This window comes from Eptesicus fuscus, chromosome 2 (assembly GCF_027574615.1).
Source record: "Eptesicus fuscus isolate TK198812 chromosome 2, DD_ASM_mEF_20220401, whole genome shotgun sequence".
NCBI lineage: Eukaryota > Metazoa > Chordata > Mammalia > Chiroptera > Vespertilionidae > Eptesicus > Eptesicus fuscus.
In genome coordinates this window covers 117,464,506-117,476,649 of record NC_072474.1, presented here as the reverse complement: position 1 = coordinate 117,476,649, position 12,144 = coordinate 117,464,506, and the positions used below count along the sequence as shown (strand labels likewise).

At 58.7% G+C, this 12,144-nt stretch overlaps 1 protein-coding gene across 1 annotated transcript; it reads right to left on the bottom strand.

Annotated features, from left to right (window-relative positions):
- Positions 1-7,769: 7,769 nt before the first annotated feature.
- On the bottom strand, positions 7,770-9,158 carry TMEM271 (transmembrane protein 271). Its single transcript, XM_054724336.1, has one exon. The coding sequence runs from the start codon at positions 9,156-9,158 to the stop codon at positions 8,073-8,075; it is 1,086 nt and encodes a 361-aa protein (XP_054580311.1). The 3' UTR covers positions 7,770-8,072.
- Positions 9,159-12,144: the final 2,986 nt, after the last annotated feature.

Sequence of the window (12,144 nt, the reverse complement as noted above, 5' to 3'; positions counted from 1 at the left end):
TCAGAGACAAGAAAAAGCTAGAGTTCATCACCACCAAACCAGTATTATATGAAATGCTGAAAGGTATTCTTTAAGAAGAGGAAGAAGAAGAAAAAGATAAAGATAAAAAGTATGAACAACAAATACATGTCTATCAACAAGTGAATCTAAAAATCAAGTGAATTAAAAATCTGATGAATAGAATAAACTGGTGAACCTAATAAAATCAGGGGCATAGAAATGGAGGGGATTGATCATTCTCAGGGGGAAAGGGGTGTGGGGGGTGCAGGAAGAGACTGGACAAAAATTGTACACCTATGGATGAGGACAGTGTGGGGGAGGTAAGGGCAAAGGGTGGAGTGGGAACCGATTGGAGGGGAGCTAAGGGGGGAAAAGGAGGGAAAGTTGTTATAATCTGAAAATAAAGATTCATTTAAAAAAAAAAAAAAAGAACCAAGAGGAGGACTGCCATCCCCACGTCTAGCCCGATCGATCGATCGTGTGGGAAGTCTCAGCAAGAACGTGCGCCCCAGAACGCAGGCCGGGGATCAGGAAGCCAGACACAGAGCCGTCACCGGCACCGATGACATCGGAAACAGTCAAGTTATTAGAACCGTGAAGAAATGTTTGGCATGTTGCTGGGCACCAGGTCACTATACTGGGTCAGCAATAGTCTTTAGACCAGCAACAGACACATAGAAAATGTAGTTTCTAAAAAGACAACATTTACAATGGCCACAAAAACGAAAGTGCATCTCGGGAAAATCTAACAAAAGCCAAGCAAGATGTTTACAGAGAAAAGTATTAAACTTTATTGAAAAACATAAAAGAACACCTAAATAAGTGAAGAGAGAGATCTATCCAGAGATGGAAGGACTCATGTTTGTCAAGATGGCGTTCTACCCGAATCAACGAGAGAACGCCTACAGCCAGGCCAGTCTGCGTCCTGTGAGCTCTGCGCGGCTCGGGGCAGTCTTGCGGCTCGGGGCAGTCTTACCGGAAATGCACAGGGAACGTGCCCCGGACAGCACTTCGGTGAAGTGAGATGTGGGACATGTGGATCAACAGGAAGAACAGAACAAAGAAGAAAAATTGTGTAAATATAGACTATCGTTATGTGAGATATGTTACAAACAGCTCAATACTAATAGATGTCATAAAGCACTGAAGTAATTGGGTTACCGTCATAAAAGAGAAGGGGTGCTAGAGAAATTAGCTATCCATACAATAAAGGAAAAATGATAAAGGAGAGGGATAGGTAAAGGGTAGATGATGGATGGTGGATGATGGATAGACGATGGATGTGTATAGATAGATATAGATAGATGAACACACACACATACATAAACAAAAGATAAAAAGTGAGATCACATTATAAACAAAGATAAATTCCCAGGTGGATAAAAGACCTAAATATGACAGCAGGACTGTAAGACTTTTACAAGAAAAGGAGACATAAAACATTGGGGTAGGGGGGATTTCTTAAGCAAGAAAAAATAAGACAAGCACTAAAGGAAAAGATTAATAAATGTGATTTACTTTTTTACAAAATACCACAAACAGATTTTAATACCCTGGGATAAGGTATTTGCAAACCTCAAAGGGGAGCCCAGAGTATGTGTCAGGGGCTCTGTAAGCAAACAACAAGCCATTGTTTTTTAAAGCCAGAGAACCAGGGTGCAGATGACACTGCTAACAGCACAAACCTCCCCAGTAACGGGAAGGCGGGTGCAAACAGTGAGGTCCCATCACAGCAACCAACAGGAGACAAGTGAGGGGTGCTGAGGGAGGTGGCCCCCTCAAATCCCCAAACAGCCCTCACTAGTGTGGCTCAGTGGATAGAGTGTCGTGTTGGCTCACGAACTGAAGGGTCCCATGTTCGATTCTAGTCAAGGGCATGTACCTTGGTTGCAGGCTCAATCTCCAGTAGGGGGTGTACAGAAGGCAGGTGAGCGATGTTTCTTTCTCATTGAGGTTTATAACTCTCTATCCCTCTCCCTTCCTCTCTGTAAAAATCAATAAAAATATCTATACTAATAAAAGGTAATATGCTAATTGGACTGGGAGACCTTCCGGACAAGCCATGGTGGCAGGGCCAGGCAGGGCGAGGCAGAGGCGGTTAGGGGTAATCAGAACAGGAGGGGAGGGCAGTTGGGAGTGATCAGGTGGGGGCAGTTGGGAGCGAACAGGCCAGAAGGGGGGGAAGTTGGGGGTGAGCAGGCAGGCGGTGGGCGGGGCGGGGGGGGGGAGTTGGGGGCAAGAAGGCCAGCAGGCAGAGTGGTTACGGGCAATCAGGCAGGCAGGCAGGTGAGCGGTTAGGAGCCAGCGGTCCCGAATTGTGAGAGGGATGTCCGACTGCCAGTTTAGGCCCGATCCCACAGGCCTAAACCAGCAGTGGGACATCCCCTGAGGGGTCCCAGATTGAAGAGGGTGCAGGCCAGGCTGAAGGACACCCCCCCCCCGTGCATGAATTTTGTGCACTGGGCCACTAGTATTTAAATAATAATAATAAATAAATAACCCCCCCAAACATAATGTTGGTGCAAAACAAGCACCTTGCACAAGACGAGGTGCAAATAGCACCATTGTGCGAACTGGGAAGCGTGCAGAGCGCCCGTGAGGCATGTGGCAGACACGCACGGGGTGATGGGGTCATAGACTCTCGCTGGGCCCAGCCGGTATGGCTCCATGGACAGTGCGTGGGCCCAAGGACTGAGGGGTTGAAGGTTCAATTCCCGTCAAGGGCACCTACCTCGATTGCAGGCTCGATCCCCAACCCCTGGTCGGGGCACATGTGGGAAGCAACTAGTCGATGTGTCTCTTGCCCATCAACGTTTCTCTCTGTTTTTCCACCTCCCTTCCACTCTCTGAAAATCAATGGAAAACGTCCTTGGGTGAGGATTAGCAGCAACAGAAAAATCTCCGGGAAACAACCACAGCCACCCTGAGGCGATAGCCCAAGCTGCTCCTGTAACATTTTCTTTATTTAAAACTAAGAGATCTGTTCGGTGCTTCTATGTCTTTGGGTCTATGGAGGGTGGGCGGGTGGGAAGACATCAACCAATGAACTTGTACACGTATATGCATAACCCAGGAACACAGACACTAGGGTGGTAAAGGCCTGGGGTGGGGGCAGAAGTGGGCTGGGAGAGGTCAATGGGGGGAAAAGGGAACATATGTAATACTTTCAACAATAAAGATTGATTTAAATAAATAAAAACTAAGAGAGAAATGTGGACCAAACATGGGCAATAACATTTTAAACTGTTAACATTTAAAATGGCCCCGGCTGGTCTTGCTCAGTGGTTAGATCGTCGGCCTGTGGCCTGAAGGGTCTCAGGTTCGATTCTGGTTGGGGCACATGCCTGGGTTATGGGTTCGATCCCTGGCCCTGTTCCAGATGCATGCAGGAGTCAACCAATCGATGTGTCTCTCACATTGATGTTTCCCTCCTCTCTCTCACTTTCTCTCCTTTCTCTCTCTCTCCTCCTCCTCCCCCCCTCTCCCTTCCATTTTCTCTAAAAATCAATGAAAAATATCCTTGGGTGAGGATTAGCAGCAACAACAAAAAAGACCTCACAGGTGCACAGGCCAAACCCAGGCCTGGGTGACGGGGAGAAAGACAGGCAGGCTGGGGCCTCTCCCATGCCCTGAGCAGGCCCAGGTAGGGGAGCTCGGCAGAGCAGCCTCTGTTCACCCACTTACCTGCCCGGCCCTCCTGCCCCTGGCACACCCAGGCCGGTCTGGCCACAGCACAGTCTGCAGGGCCAGGAGGAGAGCCACGTGGACATGGGTGGGGAGGCGGGCGTTGCTGTGGCGTGCGTGGTCCTGGAGTCGGATCTCAGACATCCTGCTGAGGATCAGGGCACCTAAAGTGGCAAACTCACGCTGTGAGCAGACCCCCACTAACCGCGGAGATTTTAAGAAAACTGTTGTAAACACAGCTCCCTGAGGGGCTGGCCCGCTGTCCTCGGCCAGCCGGGAGTCGCGAGGAGAATTCAGATTGGGGACAGGAGACATGCACACTATTTTCCTATGTTAACCTTCCTTCCCTTTTGTGGGTGTTTTGTTCCTGTCAATTACTGCGCTGAAAAGTAGCAAATTAAGCAAAGACATCAGATCATCTGGAAGGTGAACCAGCGGACATGAGCTTTTGTCTCTGCGGCAGAGTTGAAAATGGCCCACAGGCCCACCAAGTTCACACTCAGTCAGTGCGCCAGAGCTCACTTTCCTACGGTCTCTGTAGGTAGTAGTTTCTTTCCAGTCTTGGTGAAGAAGCAGCACTTTGGGGCAATAATCACCTTGCGGGCACGGTCTGGTCCCGTGGGGAGCACGAGCCAAAGGTGGCCCCGGTGCTCGGCACCCACCACGCACAATGTCTATGCGACACAGACCCACCCAGGGGCCCCGGGACTCAGCCTGGCCCCCACCGATGGCCCAGACCTTAGTGCAGCTCCAGTGCAGCTGGCTGGCCAGTCTGTGCAGGCATTGGGGTGCGTGCCCCACCTTCCTGTGGCCCAGTGTGGGCCAACCTGCAGCTCAGCACCCACTAGCCCCCCTCAGAGCCATGCTCCCTACATGCACATTCTGGTGTTAGTGCCCGGGGTGCAGGCCACAGCCAGGCCACTCCCCTCAGATTCCCCGGGATCCTGGGTACCCCAGGCAGTGCTGCTGGCCTGGCCTTAGACATGCCCAGGCGGCAGTGCATGTGTGTATGCATACGTCTGTGCACTTGAGTGCAGTATGTGTGTGCTGTGCACACATGCATGTGTGTGCACTGTTTGATTTTACAGTTGCATGCACTCCCATGTGCATGTGTGCTCTTGTGTGCATATACACACATGGGGGCTCATGTGTATACCCACATGTGCTCCTGTATGCATGCATGTGCACTTGAGTGTATGTGCTGTATCTGTGTGCATATTGGAGTGTGCTGGGCCATGGCACTAAATAAAACATTTAATCGCCAGCAGCTCAATCTTCACCACAAACACCATCTGACGGCTTTTAACTTCGCGGGTTGTTTAATTGTGTTCCAGTCAAAACGCCAGTTGTGTGGCTCAGATTCCTGCAGCAGGGCCGAGCTGCTCCGATGAAGGAACACGTGGCAGCCCAAGGCCTTTGAGGCCCAGGCCCAGCTGTCCACCTGTCTGCAGAGAGCCTGGCTGGCATGGCGACCACATCACGTGTTATCTTAACTAAATTATTCTCTTAAAAGTAAACAACCTTTATGTTTAAAAAAGCAACTTATAGCCCTGGCCGGTTTGGCTCTGTGGATAGAGCGTCAGCTTGCGGATCAAAGGGTCCCGGGTTCGATTCCGGTCAAGGGCACATGCCTCGGTTGCAAGCTGCTCTCCGTGCAGGCCTTGGTTGGGGCGTGTGCAGGAGGCAACCAATCGATGTGTTTCTCTCACATCGATGTTCCTCTCTGTCTTTCTCTCTCTCTTCCACTCTCTCTAAAAATCAGTGGAAAAGTATCCTTTGGTGAGTATTCACAAAAACAAAAACTAACAAAAACATAAGACAACCACCTATACACTCAGCATCACGCCATGTAAAAACTCTAAGATGTGTTTAATCTTGTTTCACTGTGACCCTAAATTCCTGGGGCGGCCTCCACGGGCTCTGAGGAAGGCCCCAGAACCGCCTTGTCTCCCAAAGAGTCAATTCCAAACAATGGGCACTTTCAGAAAGCAGGGAGTGTGGGCAGTGTGCAGGCGAGGGGTACAGCCATGGGGCGTAGCCGTGGGAGTGTGGGGGACGTGGGCGTCGGGGCGTGGAGCCCACGCCAGGAAGCTGGTCCCGAGTACAGGAAGCTCAAAGCTTCCGGACCCCACTTGTTCCCTGAGGTTGGTCTTAGATCTTCAGCTTACGGATATCTGGGGTTTCGTTTCCCGTATAAACTTTAAAAAGTAAAACCCCAGTGTCGCACATCATTGTCTTGAGTGGGGCTAAGAGTATTCGTGAAGTTAGAAACATTTGCATCTTTAAAAATGTCACCTGGGTTTTTGTTGCCTTGAAGTTCACTTCTATGTGACCCAGACGCTCCCTGCTGCCTGGCCAGACGCCCACACAGGAGGGCGCTGCTGGTCCTGGGCCAGGGCTGCCTCCGTTCCATCTCCAGAAAGTCTGAAACTTCAGGGAGGCCCCTGGTTTTGACGTATAAGGCGTCCAACAGGTAAAGGGCACCCGTCGTGTAGAAGGAAGCACCTCAGAGAACAAGGGTCTGAGGTCTGATGTCCTCTGTCACATCAACCGGACCGCCTCCACTCTGCAGCTCTGAGCGGTCCCCGCAGGCGTGGCACGTGGTGCCGGGAGTGGAGCGCAGGCGCAGCCCGGCTCCGGAAGTGGGAACTGCTGGCAGGGCCTGACTGGTTGGACTTAGGCAGATAGAGAAGTGTTTTTAAAGTCACTTTTGCTGCCACATATCACATTTGCTGGCTTAGGTTGATGGCCAGGGGCTGCTGGTGTGGGGACGGAGAGGGGCCAGGCGGTAGTGCTCGGGCCATGCCCTCAACCTGGCTGCATCCAGAGGGCTCATCTGGACACGCGTCTGAGGAGGCCTGTGGGTGAGAACCCAGTCCCCGGACGTGATGACTCTTTCTCAGGCGGCATCCATGTTTCCGAGAGGACTTTGGCTCGTCGCCTCTTTGATCGGATGAGTTTTACAGACTGAGGTCAGGCTGATGGGCCCATCCCACCGGATGGTGACGGGCCTCCACACCTCCCTAACAGCGTCTGCTGCAGCTGGGCAGCCCGGCCGGGCCGGGACCAGGCCGGGGGCCTTGGTGACCAGAGTCCAGGGGATCTAGGGCTTAGGGCGGGGCACCGGGGAGCTGAGGAGAGGTCTCACCCTACAGCCTGCACTGGAAGCACCTCCATCCCCAAACCCGGCTACTTTTTCACAATGAAGTGGACCCCAAACGTAAGTACGGGACACACTGCTTTCACTTTTCTCTGGCAGAGGTGACCTTCACACTGGGGTGTCCCCACCTCATTTTGCAGGAGGTCAAACCCTTCGGTAAGAGTGGGGCTCTCCTCTGAGCAACTTCAGAGTCAGCGCACACCTGCCTGCCACCTCAGCTCTGGCCCGACTCACCTTTTCCCTGAGACCTGAGCCCGCCTGGCTCCCAGCCAGCCCAACAGGCCGGGGGATGCGTTTCACACTGTGTGTGTAAATATTCATCCTAATGATTTAAACCTGTGACCTTCACATCACAGCGGAGGGGCGTACTTTAAATGAAATGGTATAATGTTCAAATGACCAAATTCATCAACAGGAAAATAACCTTTGCCAGAAAAGCTAGGCCTGTGGTTTTCCAAAATAGGATTGTAAATTCATATGCATTAACCAAAAATAAGCTCAGCTCTGCAGCAGAAACCTCATCACCAGTTTCCAAAAAGAGAAATGTTTGGGGCCTGGTGCACACGGAACGCTCGCTTCAGAAAGAGGCTGGGTTAGTCCACCCGCGAGCAGAATGCGCTGCGGGAACTTCCGTCCGGTAAACGCAGCCATTCCCCGCCCCCCAAACGGATCTGTGCGACCACATCTTCTAACTCCAACGACACAGCACTTAATTTAATAAAGGGACTGGCCAATTTTAAATTGCAGTAAATTTACCAAACATTGTCACCATTTCTGGAGCTTTACAGTAAGAAAGTTTTGACAAAAGCAGGCACATCCGTGTACAAAGTGTTGCCGGCGGTGCGTCCCCGTCTTTCGTTCCAGAAGGTCCTGGTGTCCTCGCCGAGGAGCGTGCCTTCCTCCCCGCCAGCTCGCACCGGGACCTGGGAGCCTCGCCCCGCCCCGGGGAAGGGACTTGCCGGAGAGAAGGGCGTGGGGGCGAGCTGACCCCAAACATTTGTTGTAAACTTTAAAATGGAATCCGGACACGAACAGACACGGAAAAGAAGAGAAACCTCCCAGACACAGACACGGTGACACCCGAGGCCAGTCTCGTGGCGAGGGGCGGGGGCGGGGCGCTCGGAGGGAGGCGACCCCACAGCTGGCCCGGTCCGGCCCCGCCAGCCCCGCGCCCCTCGCGGCGGCGATGGGTGGGGAGGCGGCCCGCGAGTCCGTCGGGGATCGGGGCTCAGCGGGCGCGACTTGGCTCCCAGGGCCGCGCCGTCTCGCGGGGCGGCCGGCAGCAGTAGGGGTAGGAGGCGTCGAGGTCAGGGTCCGAGGGCGCGTACCCCGGCAGCTCCACGGACGGGTGCCCGCCGCAGCACACCTCCACCCCCGCCTCGGCCGACGCGCGGACGACTCCCAAGTGGATGTAGGAGACGGCGTGGTGCGCCGCGAAGCCCGCGCAGTCCCCGGGGGCGACCAAGTCCGACTCCTCCGGGGCCAGGATGGAAGCCTCGCTCGGGCGATGCTGCAGCCGCCGGCCCCGCCGGCCCCGCCGCACCCAGGAAGCGGGCGGCTGCGCACGGAGCCCCGCGCCGCCGCGGGGCCGCGCCGGGGCCCGGCCTCCCCGCCGCCCGCGCCGCCCGCGCCGGGCGCGCGCCGCCCGGTAGGTCTTGGCCAGCAGCAGGCTGAGCGGGCCCAGCAGGCACTCGAGCGCGTTGAAGACGGTGGAGAGCACCAGGCCGCGCTGGTAGTCCTTCAGCTGCCGGCACTTGGCGGGCGTGGCGCGGGCGCGCGGCGCGCCGGGGGCCGGGCCGGGGGCGGGGGCCGCGGGCCCGGGGGCCGGGGCGGGCGCACGCGGGGGCAGGCAGTAGTGGGAGTACTTGCGCTCCACGAGGGACACGGCGTCGCCGTCGATCACGGCGCCCGCGAAGGCGCTCAGGACCCCGAGCATGAAGACGAGGGCGCCGAGCAGGAGCAGGTTCTGGCCGTTCCCCGGCCCCTCGGGCTCGGCGGCGGCCCCCGGCGCGCCCGGCGCGGTCTCCGGAGCGCCTGCCGGGGCGGCGGGGACCCCGAGCCCCCGGCCCGGCCCCGCGAGAGGCGCGGCCCGCGGCCCGCAGCAGAGCAGGGCGGCGCCGAGCAGCGAGAGGCCGGCGGCCAGCAGCAGCCCCGAGTAGAAGGCGCCGGCGGCCGCCCCGAGGCGGAACGGCTCCCCGCGGAGCTCCGAGCCCAGCGAGAAGCACTTGAGGCCGACGGCGGCGGCGCTGAGCGCGCAGGCGAGCAGGAGGCAGGCGGAGAGCGCGGCGCAGGCCCCGCGGACGCTCCACTTCATCCTCCGCGCCCGAGCCGGCCCGCACCCCGCGCGCCCGCCGCCGCCCGCCGCCGCCCCCGCCGCCTGCGCCTCCTCCCGGCGCCGCGCGGCCGGACCGCCGGCCTCCCCCTCATCCTCCCGCGTCCTCCCGGGCCCGCACCGCCGCCGCCGCCGCCGGAGCCCGCATCCTCTGCCTCCCGTCGCCGCCGCGGCCCCGCGCCGGGAACCGGGGCGGCGCGGAGACCCGCAGGGAGCGCGCCCCCACCCCAGCCCGCGGCGCCCCGCCCAGGGCGCTGCGCTCCCCGCACCCGGCCCGCGGCCTCGCGCCTGGCCCGGGCGCCGCCCTCCCACGCCCCCGGCCCCCGCCGCCCCGAGGACGCCCCTTGGCCAGCTCCCAGAGGAGAGGGGCCCCCACGCGTCTCCCCCACCTTCCTCCGAGTCTGGGCGCCCTCGGCCGCTCAGGCAAGGCCACCCTCCAACCCCGGCCTCTCTACGGAGGGCCCCCAGGCCCCACCCCCCAGCACCTCCCACCTCCCACCTCCCGAGCTGCTGCGTCTGCGCTCCCCAGGCGGCAAGTCCCGCCGCCCTCCACGGCCACCGGCGTGCAGCGCCACGACCCGAGGAAGCCGGCAGGGGCGGCGGCGCGGGGAAGGGGGGCCGGGGCTGGGGGGCCTGAGTGCAGAAGGGGAGGCGGCGAGTCTGGGGGAGAGAAGGGACGGGGGAGGGGTCCCGGGGAGGGGGGCGGGTGCCAGGGGGATAAGCGGGAGACGGGGGGCGGGGGGTGCGGGGGGAGTGGCTGGAGTGCGAGGGGGTGTGACGCGGGTGTGAGTGGAGGTGAGGCCTCAGGCAGAGCCTCGGTGAGCCCTTCTCCCGGGTCAGGCCGGAGCCCCGGACGCGGGCGGCTGTGAGTTAATTCATTAGAAGGCCGTTCCCGGCCTGGGAGGGGCCGGGGTGGAAATGCCCCCCGGTGAGAGGAGGCGGGGCGGGCGAGGTGGTCCCCGGGCCCTCAGGGCACCCCAGGCTCCTCCTGAAATAGGTCTGGGATGCGGCGTCTCCGCGGCTCCGGAGGCACCTCGGGCGGCAGCGGGGCCTGCGCGGTCCCCGCGCGGCAGTCGGAGGCCGGGAGCCATGACTCACCCGCGGGCTCAGCGCAGTGCAAATAGCTTTGCGCCGATCGGGGAGGCGGGCGGGCGAGGGGCGTGTGCGGGGGCGCCCTGAGCACACACCTCCGTGCGGCCTCCCGCGTGCAAGGGCCGCCGTGGGGACCCCCTCCGTGCGGAGCGTCCTCGGTGCCGGGGAGCAGTGGCCCAGCAGCGCGCGCGGGCGCTGCGCCCACCTTCCGCCGACACCGTCCGCCTCGTGGAACGCCGCGGGCAGGAGGGGACTGCGGCCTGGAGCGCTGCCGCCCGCCCGCCCGCCCGCCCGCGGGGTGACTGCCCGGGACAGTGGAATCCTGAGCCGCCTTCGCACAGAAGGTGGCGGTTGTCACGGCCGGTGTGTAAGTCGTGCGCCCATGCGCGTGAGCGGAGCCACTAGGAGCTGACTCCGGAGACTGTGTCGGTTTCCAGGGCGACAAGGTTCGCAGCCAGCCCCGTGGAGCAGGACGGAGCAGCCTGACAATCCCGAGCTGCGGATCCATTCGCTTCGGGGCTCGGTGAACCGCGGGCGGAGCGAGGCCCACGCTGGGCTGGGCAGCAGCATTTCTCCGGATCTGGCCTCTCTCTGCCAGCGCCCGGCACCCACCCTTCCCGGGACACTTGGACCCCGACCACCTCCCTGGTCCTCCGCTCACCGGCCTCGCGCCGCCCAGGCGCCTGTTGTCTGCAGGGCCCTCCCTTTGCCCCACCCGCACCCGTGCCTGCCTTTCGCGTGTGAGAGCTCGGCCTGAGCTCCCGGGAGTAACTAGCCACGAACTCCAGTCGAGTGCCTGAGTCCTGACCAATGGGTGCTTTGCGTGGCTTGCTTTTCTTTTCTTTTCTTTTCTTTTCTTTTTTTTTCTTTTTTAAGTACACTCTTTTTTGAAAATATATTTTTATTGATTTCAGAGAAAAAGGGAGAGAGAGAGAGATAGAAACATCAATGATGAGAGAGAATCATTGATCAGCTGCCTCCTGCACTCCTCCTACTGGGGAGCGAGTGTGCCCTGACGGGAATCACACTGTGACCTCTTGCTTCATGGGTCCGAGCTCAATCCCTGCGCCACGCCAGCTGGGCAAGACTTTGTTATTGTTGTATCTGCTGTGTTTCCTTTGCAGTCTGTTCCCGTGTGAGTCACGCTCACAGTGTGCATGTTAAGCCAACCTTGCCCTCCTGAGGTAAGTCCCACTTGGTCAAGGTCAGGCCAGCAGCCTCTGCTGCCTCTTACCAGGAAGAGGACAAATACTTCTCCCACAGGAACGCAGAGCAGGGTCAAGCGTTACCCACACTGAGGAGTGACAGACAGCCCATCCTCCGGATCTGCTCCCCCAAAGCCAGGAGGCCCCAGCAGCTGATTCGTGGCCATTAGCCGTCGTGCACCCCTCCTGTGCTGCAGCAGAAGGACCGCCCCCCTGCCCAGCACAGACACCCGGGCCAGGGCTGGCCAGGCGCCGTGGGGGCACATGCTGACGCGGGACGGGGGTGCCCATTGAGCTGGAAGAGGGAAAGACATTCCCACACAGTGATGAGCCCAGCACGGCGTCCTCCCAGTGAAGGAAGGCTCAGCCCAAGGCCCGTTCCCGCTCCGATGAGTAGGGGCATCGTCCCAATTATGCCCCAATTAATTGATATCTGTCTAGACTTAGTGGGGCAAACGCAGGTGACCAGGAGTCAGTAATAACGGCCTGGTGCTTCAATGTCTAGACAGCGGAGCCGAACCGGAACACAGGACACACAGACAGAATGAGTGTGCACTCACACAGGGTTATTTACCTATTCCTAGTGGGTCCTGGGCTCCAGCAAAGGCCACCCGGAGATGCACACTGAAGGACAGACGACGAAAACAGAGACAGGCAGGCGGCCGCAGTTG

Coding starts and splice junctions, on each gene's coding strand:
- TMEM271 (XM_054724336.1), bottom strand. CDS start 9,158: ATGAAGTGGAGCGTCCGCGGGGCCTGCGCCGCGCTCTCCGCCTGCCTC.